Raw genomic sequence first — 11,677 nt, 5'->3', positions numbered from 1 at the left:
CGCCCTGAACTATTATATTGTTAAAGCACGAGGAAGTTTGTGTCTTTAATACACTATACATGGTGGTAGAATGAACTGTATTTCTTAATTAACAGTATCCTAAAACTGTCACACAGAAGCACAATAGACAAAGGCAATACTACAGAATCACAATAACCTTAGGCACTGATATGAGATCACAATAACCCAAGGCTCTGATATAATATCACAATAGCCGAAGGCAGTAATATATAATCAAATTTCATAACAACTCATTACTATGAACAAAAGCTGTTCCAAATTTCAACTAATGAACACTGAGTATTGCCATCTTTGGAATTAAATTATTGCAAGAAGAATATCAAACTACACCACAAGCATGATAACTTTTATTACACAACATGGTTCAATTTATTGCTTTGATACTTGAATTGGTGCAATCCACTATTACAATGAAAATGAAACCTAGTTATTATTCTAACTTGCACAAGGTGTCATTTTCTTATTGGGAAAACATCTAAATAATTCAGTAGCATATTTCTTTCATTACATATACCAATAAAACAACCAGGATTTGAATTTGGCTGGTACAACATTTTAATCCAAGGTTGCACCTCGTGCAACCAAGTTAATATCTCTTAAATTCAGCCCTCTACTACTTCTCAACAATACGTTTTTGGTAATTGTAAAAGTATGAATCAAACGGACTTTAGAAGTCCGTTGACTGAGGTTAAGTTTATCCTTTAACATTCTTATTACGACCAGATTTAATCTGCATCATCTAACAGCAAACAATGATAGAATGGTTTACATTTTGTCAGACTAGTTTGCTGCCATATTTTCTACATCAACATTTACTTCATGTGTAGTGCATTATTGGGCTGAAAGGTCCAGGATCACAAACAGGGCAAATTTGAAAACTGAAAAATGCACCACTGGATTTAGCATAACTAAGATAACTGCAGACGGTAGAAATTTCTCCACCATCGAGTGCAACCAGAAAGATTACTGTCTTGAAAGGTCCTTGAATCAGGGTCACTTTCAACTGTTGCAGGCACTGGCCCCTCTGCATATTCTGTCTCTTCAGCAACAAGCTTTTTCTCATTACCAGCATCTTCACTTTAAGTATCATTCCTATTGAAAACAGCCTTCCAAGCAAACCAATTTGACTCTATTATCAACGTTGTCAGTTCCATGGGGTACTGAGGTTTTCTTTTCCGGGCACTGACAATACTGTCTATGTAATCGCTTTTCTCTGTTGGACTGTACACATTGTATATTGGACTTGGAAAGGGTGTAGATACATTCAATGCGTAACTGCAGAGCAGACGACACAGGCGGCCATTACCATCACTAAATGGGTGCAGAGACACTAGATTAAACAACAGCCATGCAGCACACTTAAACATTTTATACATCCTATCACAAGGATCTTTCAGGTTTTTTATTCCATTTATTAAAGCATTGTACCGGTCACAAATAAGTTGTACTGCCTCCGTTGCTCTTTCAGGAGTCTCAAATTCAGGATAGTTGTGTTTTTCCCCTTTGTATGTGGTGTGCCGTTTCCTACAGCTGAAGCTTCCACCTGGAGTCATGTTTTCCTTGTCCACTAAACCATCCATAATAATCTTATGTGTTTTTAGGATACAGACTTCAATGTCCACCAGCCCAGCAAGGGAATCTTTGTCTGGTAACTTAGTACAATCTAACTTTGACAAATGCCTCCATGCTTTGAACAAATTAGCTGTTTCTCTCCTCTTCTTACTCACAGAATTTGATTCAGAAAACTTGCGTTGCCCTATTTTTTCTTCATCTGGTTTGGCTTTAAATTCCATGAAACCATTTTGCATTCTGTGAAAAAGAGTCATTGTGTCAGATTTGTTCTGAAGACCAAGGTCTTCCTCAACACATACATGGTTAATAAAAGTGGGAACAAAATCCTTTAAACTTTCCTGTCGATCCTCTTTTGACAGATCTTGCCACCGCTTTTGAAAGACTATGATATCTTCAATCATTTCTTTGACTGGTGGAACTCCAGATGCACCCTTTTCCTTCACCCATGGGGGTGGGTCTGTGGCATCAAAGTCAATTAATCGCCAGCAAACAGCCATCTGAAGGAAGCAAAAACAATAAAGATGGTGAATTCTTAGTGATTGTTATATTCTCCATAGTAGCAGGAAAAATCAACATGATGCAGTGTTAATATTACATTTGTAATAAATACGCGTATTCAACTGTAACTGTTATTTCTGGCATGTACATTTAATATTTATTCATCACTGTTAATGTTTCATATTTACACCTTGATATGAGACTTGGGTCCCATTTCATTCAAAGTATGTTTGTATCTGAAGTTGTTTTAATAGTAGACTATTTGTTCTTTTAATATTCCTCTATTTTCTTCAAAAATAGAAATTAAGAATGCCCCAAGTGGAATTTATAGTGGAAACAACACTACATAAAAGTTGGAAAGACTGGAAAGCACTTATGCTGACACCATAGTGAGCAAAATGTACCCTTTACATAACACATATGCATCATGCACCACGCATACATTCTAGACTATAAAACTGAAGGAAGCGTGTCCCACTATCTCTTGTGACAATGCCACCTCAACACTGTATCTGTCACACATGCAGAAATGGCAGGCCACTAGCATGATAAAGAGTGGATTATCTCAGAATAGTGTTGCCCATTTGTTAAGGAAGTCCAAGTGTGTCCTTTCCCGTCAGAGGGCTGTAAAATGACGAGCGGTTAAGGAAGAATATCCTAAATCCATCCCAACAACTGTTTGAGAACTATAGCTCTGAGAAGTGAATCTGTCACAGCCCTAGATTTGAAGATGGTATTTAAAGGAACACGGTGACATGTGATGAATTCAACTTTTGTTTGCAATTAAAGGATGAAATATTGCCTGTGTTGCGAAGCTAATGACAGTGTCATGTGCGACTCATGGTACAGTAACATAATTGTTACGGAGACGACTCTATCATGGTCTATGTAGGAATTTCTTTCAATAAGAGGATTGATTTGATTCTAACATTGATTTTAACAAGACAGTGATGGTTCCACAGGCTCACAGGGCAAGTTGGAACTTTGTGTTTCAGGGGCTGGATTCACTAAACTTCTTAGAATATTAATAAGCCTTAATTAGAAAATCAACAAAGAATTTGTAGTTTCCATAGCAACCTAGGAATGAGATGGTTTCTTTTGTGGAACAATCTACCATCCTGGAATACATCAAAAATGTTCTGACGAGTATGTTTTGAAGCCACACTAACCATAAAATAATGCTTCAGGGCTGACTATTTATAAATATCATGTTATTTACTTATATGTCAGTTAAAAATTGCAAAATATGCTATTGCAGATTTTAGAATTATTTTCATTACATTTGATGTTTTTGACATAGCTCGTAAGAGGACTGGCAGCATAGTCCATGCAGGCATCGAAAGTCCCCAAGGTCTCTGACTTGATGCTCTACCTTCAGTTGCTGGCATTCTTCACTCCTTTTTAATATTGTATTACTTTCTGTAGTGACATCCTTTTATGATAACATGCTTGTTTTAAACCAATTTTATGACACTCTGGTACTTTCACTGACGTTTGAAGGTTCTTATTGTCTGAGTTTACATACTTTTAATGTATGAAATGTTTTTGGCATGATTTGGCTGAAATATTGCCTATGTGACTTTAAATGTAAATTCACTCACTCACTCATATTTCCATCTAAAATTGTACGCACATGGTCAGTGAATATACTAGGTTTAATGCCGTTTCGAAGACCAGCTTGATAGCCCTGTAGTGACGAGGTAGCCTAGTAGTTAAAGCACTGGCACGTCTTGCTGGCAGACCCGGATTCGATTCCCTACATGGGCACAATGCTGGAGCCCATTTCTGGTGTGATATTTGCAGACTATTGCCACAAAAATATGGCTGACAACAGGTGGATGGGTGGTCTGATCTCATATATATGCAAAGTGATTTGCCTGACCTAGTTTATCTCGAGTTAACTCCCTTTCAATTATCTGCCTTTGATTTCTATGGCAACAGAATGTGCTAAAGTACCAAATACTCTTATATCTCTGCTGATTTCATGTAACATTTCACAAGTGAAAGAGTTCTTCTAAGTGGCTTCAAAGTGCCAAATATTCTACCAAATGCTTTAGGCTGCTTAAAATATATTAAATGTTTCTCGGGCACAGTATTTCAAAAGTGACAAGGGCCGTAGGACTTTTTAAAAACACTTTTGACAGAAACGAAAGTAACAAGGGAGGAAAATATTTTTCTTTTCTTTCATAAATACAGCTTGGAAAGTTTATCATGTGTTAATGAGTTGTAGAAGATTCAGTCACACTCATTCTTACAGACACTTATTATCTTTTTTAGATGGCAAAGAAAAATGCACAAAGAAAAATGATGTGGCGATGCCTGAGAAACATTTTTTTGTTTTCATTTAGCCTTAAGTTTAGTGGGTTTGAATGGTTTCATATGTGACGGTTTTAGGGATACTGATTGGCTTTAAGTGGACCAAGCTTTTAAGAAAGCAAGATTTATGGACGTCACCTTCATGTTATGAGTGAGTGAGAGAGTGAGTTTAGTTTTACGCCGCACTCAGCAATATTCAAGCTATATGTTTGCCGTCTGTAGATAATAGAGTCTGGACCAGACAATCCAGTAATCAACAGAATGAGCATCAATCTGCGCAATTGGGAACTGATGACATATGTCGACCAAGTCAGCGAGCCTGACCACCTGATCCCGTTAGACGCCTCTCACGACAAGCAGAGTCGCTTTTCATGGCAACCATGGGTTGCTGAAGGCCTATTCTACTCCGGGACCTTCACGGGTGGCTTCATGTTGTGAATAACAATGTTTCAGAGCGTATGCTTGATCCCTCATCAAGTTGTGATGTAGCAAGCATGATGTGTCATTCACAATAAAGAAGTTGACATCCATAAATCTTGCTTTTCCTTCCTGCCTTCCACTTCTACATGCTTTTCAAAGATATCAATATTTTATATAGACTTACTCATTAGTACAGCCTCTGGCTCCGAGTGACAATTTTGTTGGTTTCATAAAGGGACAATTACTCATAGAGGCCAAAGGACTATAATGACATTCAAGTCAAGGATCTTAGTTACTGGAGGTCACATAAGATTTTAAGTTCAAGTAGTTGACCTAAATCATGTTTTTGTCTCATATTGTAATAGTTCACACAATTACACTGGGGTTTATATTTGACTTGAATCTGATTGAATTACTGACATGAAGTCATAATAGCTATGTAAGTATAGTGCATTGAAACACATTCTGTTGAAGAAAACAACGCTAAATGTGTAACACTATTACCTTTATCATTATATTAATCAAATGTTTATGCAATCAAGTTTGTCAAATAAACATTTTACATTAAGGCTCTCTATGATTTTGTATATCTGCGAACGCCTGGCAGTGGCATATAGTCATCACAATGAAGACGGGGTGGGGGGTGGGGGCCTGAAATCTATGATGTAGCGGCAACTGAAAAGATGATGTCGCACTCAGACGGCTGTGATGAATTTATGATGCATGCACTTGGACAGAAACCTTCCAATATATATTGCACTATGAAAATCAGGGCAATATCTAGCTCTTCATGATGGTGATGTAACAGGTATAACCAGTAAACATGAATAATGGTCACCAGGGTACATTTCACTCGTGTCTGTCAAAAGTGTTAGGAAACTATCCCCTTCAACTCTAAAACCAAGAAGTTACCTTGCTGAATGTAGTTGCAGGCAACTGCTGTTTTATGCACCACCAATGATTCTCGATTAGGTTTGTTCAAGCACAGGTGAGAGGATCTGAAAGTGGTACAAATGGAATTAACTACAAAATCATACATTTCCACACGACAATGGAACTTCAAAATATGTAAATATGATCAAAACCAGCAAGATAATAAAATACCTTTGAAATTTTCAGAGTGATTGAGACTGGTATGAGCATAACCCAGACTAACAAGTCTGTTGTCACCCTTTCAACAGCCCGTAATAATAGGACTACCCCAAGCTTCATTTTTGGTAATTATTTCCTGAAGTGTCTGTTGGCCACGTTTGTCCACTGGCACCAAAAACAATTTCCTACTCACTTTACAAACTCCTCTGCAAACCCACTGGCCATCAACTGTGATCATACTTACCTTTAACAAATTTACTCTCATCAATTTCTACTGTCGTGCCAAGACCCCTACCATGTTCAAACTCTCTCTTTCCACCAATGAAGAGCATAGATCCCTAAAGTACGGCGGTCTGATCTGATCTGATCTAAACTGATCTAAACAGAAACACTGCTCTCAGTCTATGTTGACTTGGGCTTATATCGCCCAATGACAGAAACTGCAATAAATTGAATAATGGATCTTGAGAGGAACCACTTTCCTCAGAAACTGCTCTGGGAAGGTTGGGTGGGAAGGCTTTATCCGATGATATGAACACTAAACACACTGTGTGTATGCCAGCTATGAAGAAAAAGTGAAGGCAAAGTTACTTGAAAAGCCCCCGAATGTATGCTTCACCTGGTCACATGACCACATGGTGGCAGCTTAGTGTTTAAGATTGAGCCCGGTGTGTTTTCAACAGCTGATTAAATTCGCTGAGTGTTGTAACAACTGAAAACCTACATGTACAAGATATCTTAACTACTTTGTCACTTCAGTTTAAGTCACGTAATTGTTATTAGTGTCAGCATTAGGACAGTAGATCTGTAGTAAAGTTTCAAGTCGGCATGCTATAGCTCAATGCCTTCAATTCAGGATTCAACGAGAAGATAGAGTAAATTGTGTAGATAAAAACTTCTTTCACATATTTGTTAAATTTTCAGGAGGGAAACATACCTTAAGCTGAAAGGTGTTTACAAGTAATAATGATAGGTTTATGACATAAACAAATGTTTGAGTGTTTATAGGTGTGTTAAAAATATCATCAATTGCTGATCTGTTCTGATCTGCCATTGAAATACTACATAGTGTTGTTTAAGTTTTTCTAGTGTTTGCTTCAAAAACATCTTTCACATACACCTTTAATTTTCGTGAAGGGAATATACTATCAGGTGAAGTAAGTTTGTAAGTAAAAGTGATAGTGTTATTATCTTAAAAATTGTTAGGGTGTATTTGAGATGTGTGAAAAATGTGACGTATCACCATGATCACCAATTTGATTTGATCTGATTTCTAATCATTAGGCTAAAACTTCTTTCACATACACCTTTAATTTTTATGAGGGGAATATACCATCAGGTGAAAGGTGTTTGCAAGTAATAGTGATAGTTTTATGATTTAAATAAAATTGTTAGGGTGTATGTGATGTGTGTGAAAAATATGACATATCACTGATCTGATCTGCCACTGATGCTTGTGGTGCTTGAGGGTTATAGTTCTTTAACTTCTTTCTTTCTTGTTGATCTTTTCATTTGAGAAAACTGTAAAGGTGTTTACAACACTTTGTGATAGTTTATAACATTCTGTTTTTGAGGGGTGTGTGACAGTGTTTGATAATGTCCGTGCCATTCCCCACATGCAATAAGATATCTGAATTAATTATTAACATAAACAAAAATGTCTTGAAGTAGATTTTGTAAAGAGGACAGTGGATGATGTTCACACGATAGTTTTGTGTTCTTCCTGTGCATATGATGATTTTGGTACCAGTTGCTTGTATGTAATGACGTCCCATGATTTAATGCTTTTTGAATAGAACATACACGTTGACATCATTCCTATGCGAGACCCTAGCTGAGTGTGGTACACATTCCTGTTGTAAGAGAAAGACAAATTTTAGAAGCCATCACTTGAGCGGGGGACTCACCGGGTTCATCAAGTGTTAGTGACACATCAACTGAGCGACGAATGAGTGACAGTCAGCCCAGCAATTGTTCACTGTCCAGCACAGGTGTATTTTTTTTCCTTACTCAAAATATTAACACCTGCAGTAATAGTACTAACACTGCTCTTGTACCTCCTGCAAATCCTAGTACGTCGTCTCCTCCCGTTCAAGCATGCCCTAAACGCATTATTAAACATTGTGTTCGCTAAACCATGTGAAAAAGTCGCCCCCGTAAGAGCAGTGTAAGCTGTAACTCCTGCAGACCCCATCCAGTCTGTCTCACTTCCACGCTCTCCCATACCATCACCTGTCGATGCAGTGTGTCACCCCAAACCCCCTCGTAATGTCTCCCCAGCACCTCGGGTTGTTACACATTCTGGACAATGCTAATCACCCCCCTCCCATGTATCTTTTCTAATTTCACATTAAGGTAGCACCGAGAGCACTGTTTCTTTATGCCAGCGGTACGGTGTTACCAACCCAAGCAACTTGTCCTAATTGTCAGCAAGTACTAACCCACACTTACGCAGTTAATCGGAAGGGTAAGGTTCTCGACTATCGTTGCTAGTGTAACCGCTAAGTATGTTAAAAAAGTAACAAAAATAAATTTCCACCATGGAGGGAGGGATACATGGTTTTCTGGGTCGAATTTGTCACTGAGAAAAACCATTTTGCTCACTCTTTGCTCATAAAATGTCATATGCAGACACAATCAGAGAAACGAGTATTGATTGCGATGGTGATGGGGAAGCCCTAGAAACCCCAAGAGAAACATAAATCGGACTATTTCATGTACTGTAGAGAGGTATGCTCTGTGATGGTTGAAAAGAATGATTTGGACAGAATTGGTGGGGCTGGCTTGACGGTGGAAATTGACAAAAGTAAATTTGGGAAACGTAAGTATCATAGAGGTAGGATGGTAGAGGGTCAGTGGGTTTTTGGTGGTATTTGTAGGGAGACTAGACAGTTCTTTCTTGTTCCTGTAGAGACGCGTGACAGGCGGACATTACTTGATATTATTTGTAGGAAAGTGGTGGTGGGTAGTCATATAGTTACGAACTGTTGAAAGGCTTAAAGTGTTCACAATGGTGTTTCTATGTAACAGGACATTGGGTCCTGTAAGTTTCAGATTCTGTCTGACCAACTGAAAATTCACAGGACCCACAGAATAAAGTTAAACAAATATTTCATATTTAACATTTCTTATAACTAGCATTGAAATTATTAACATTATATGATAACAAACATAAGATTTCTAAACAGCAAACAAGTGTCAGATGCTGCAAATAACAACTTCACACAAAGTCATTGTGAAATATTCAGTCAGACACTGGGGCTGTCGGGTTGGTGATTTCTATCTGACCACTGGCGAATCTGCCAGGTTTGTCAGAGGGTCAGACACTATTCATGAACAATGGGCTTACCAATCACTGACTGACCTGGGCTATACCCATAGTACAGTGAACCATTCAGAGAACTTTTAAAGTAAGTGTATGCAGTATAGTATATGCACGCGAATAATCCGCCATTTCCGGTAATGGTTACTTGTATTTAGTACCAAATCCCACCACCGGTGCTTGTACAAACCTGATTGAAATCCGGTGATGGTGCATCAAAATTTGGCAACTACCGATAACACACACACGGTGATACTACTTTGCTCTACATTTAGCCGAATATATGTATCACTGTAGTGTCGAGAAAGACATTTTTAAGCAAATCCTAGAGGCCATTGGCTCCATTTACTCTGGAGGACAGTAGAGGTACGCTGTACTTTCCTTGAGTATTGATCAGTTGTGTGGAATATAGCTTACAAATGGCGATGTTATGCCAACCTCAACCTCAATCTGGACTCCCGTTCGATTCCTTACACACATTATTGATGGTATAACTAGTGATGGAGAGATTAATTTGAGTGACAGTTCATAAGTTGATGAGGAGGGGGTACGGGCGAAAGTTTAACGCTTTACCGTTGTGTAATAGGAAGTACGGGGCCGGAAGTATTTCAATTTTCAAATAACTGACCTCAGGCAGTCTGCCTATGGCACAGAAGGCAGACTTTGGTCATAACAATACAAACAGTTGTATTCACAAACACTGAAAACACTTGATCTTCCCCTCCCTATTTCCATAACTTAACTTACATAGGTCTTTCGCTGCGGTAAGCGAGATCAGACGGTTGACTTCTAGACGTATGCTTCGCGTACACAATCCAACATCTCGCCGCTTGGAACTCTGGGTAGGAGACCGCCGCCAGCCTGATGCGCCTGCGCAAACGCTCCGACACTGACTCAGACACCCGCTGTCGCATGGCGGCATTCATTGCAGGGAGACGCGCAATACATTTGCTATAGAAAAATCCGAAGACGGTGGGGTGGGTGGGTTAGAGGTTTTCTCATAGTATTTTTCATCGATACTGTGGCAAAGTGTACGTCACAAGAAGAACGGCCATCGTTACGTTCAGTTTTGGAAAACGTTCTTTAAGCAGTTTCGATACACGAAATTGTCGTTACATGGGCGATATGTCAACAATGACACGCCTCCTACTTTCATCGCCGACTTAATTGTGCTTTGATATTTCGAGTCAGCTCGCTATTTCCACGAAATCGTGAACGATCTGAACAACCACACTGATTGAAAATAGTTTCCATCTTCATTTTTGCACCCATATCACGCATTATGTCCCGTGTCATCCATCGCGTCAGGGTAGGTTTACCGGATACTTTTCGAAATTAGAAAAGGTAAAGCGCTTAGATCGATATAAATGAGGTTAGGGTTTGGCATTCTGATATTTAGCCTCTACAAAAGAAAATGAAGCTGTTAACGTATATGCCACTATCATTCAGAAATGTTTATGATTATATTAAACATGATGAATCAAATGATCAATATACAAAAGTACACACACATGTACAGCTCAAAACAATGATTATGGTACTTTATATTCCTACACCAAATACACAAAAATACATGGTATGATTAGTATGTTAATACACTGGCATACATATATGGGAAGAACTTATAAGACAGATGAACATTCCAATGTATGTGAACTGTTGATGTTTACCTATGAATCCAGTAATGAGAACTGTAGTTTATATGGCCTGAAGACACTATCAGAGTATACATTTGCTGTACTTTGATTATTTTGAGCATGATAACCCTGGTGTTCTTTTTGAGCATGATAACCCTGGTGTTCTCAGAATACATCTGATAATAATACATCACTTAATAAATAAAATAACAAGAGTCATCAGAAGATGACATATCCCCCCCCCCCGACCCCCACATATTTGAAAGGACAAATCATCCGACAATTACTTATTGTGTTTTTAGACCAAGTCAGAATCGTTTCCTTGGAATTCATGAAAAATATAATGCCATATATCTGCAGTCAGAAAAAAATCACCATTTCAAGATCTGTCTCACATATCTGCCAAGGTCTTTTGAAAGATATGAAATGGTTTTCGAGTAGTGCTCCAGAAACGAAGTCATCAACATGTTCATGGAATAATAATAATACATCATAAAAACACACATATCTACCAAGTAACACTGACAGATAGTAAGAGGTTTTTGAGTTCTGCTCCGGAAACGAAACACACCTCTCACTTTTGAGACTAAGTCAAAAATTGTTTCCATGGAAACTGAGAAAATGATAAATCACTAAAACCTGGAAATAGCAAAAGGCACCACTACAGGTTCAGACTCATGTATCTACCAAGTTTTGCTGAAAAATGTTGAACAGTTTTTGAGTTCTGCTCCGTAAATGAAGCACATCCCTTCATTTTGAGACTAAGTCCGAAATGTTTCCATGGAAACCAAGAAAATGA

At 38.3% G+C, this 11,677-nt stretch overlaps 1 protein-coding gene across 1 annotated transcript; it reads right to left on the bottom strand.

Annotated features, from left to right (window-relative positions):
* Positions 1–353: 353 nt before the first annotated feature.
* LOC137287171 (uncharacterized) lies at positions 354–10,081 on the bottom strand. Its single transcript, XM_067819341.1, has 3 exons — positions 9,989–10,081; positions 5,740–5,825; positions 354–2,090 (listed from the first exon to the last, which is right to left on the bottom strand). Exon 3 carries the CDS (start codon positions 2,088–2,090, stop codon positions 1,101–1,103), a length of 990 nt encoding a protein of 329 aa, XP_067675442.1. The 5' UTR covers positions 5,740–5,825; positions 9,989–10,081; the 3' UTR covers positions 354–1,100.
* Positions 10,082–11,677: the final 1,596 nt, after the last annotated feature.

This window comes from Haliotis asinina, chromosome 6 (genome assembly GCF_037392515.1).
Source record: "Haliotis asinina isolate JCU_RB_2024 chromosome 6, JCU_Hal_asi_v2, whole genome shotgun sequence".
Lineage (NCBI taxonomy): Eukaryota > Metazoa > Mollusca > Gastropoda > Lepetellida > Haliotidae > Haliotis > Haliotis asinina.
This window is presented reverse-complemented; position numbering and strand designations above follow the sequence as displayed.

What these genes read in the sequence shown, in the direction of transcription:
- LOC137287171 (XM_067819341.1), bottom strand. Translation starts at nt 2,090, where the DNA reads ATGGCTGTTTGCTGGCGATTAATTGACTTTGATGCCACAGACCCACCC.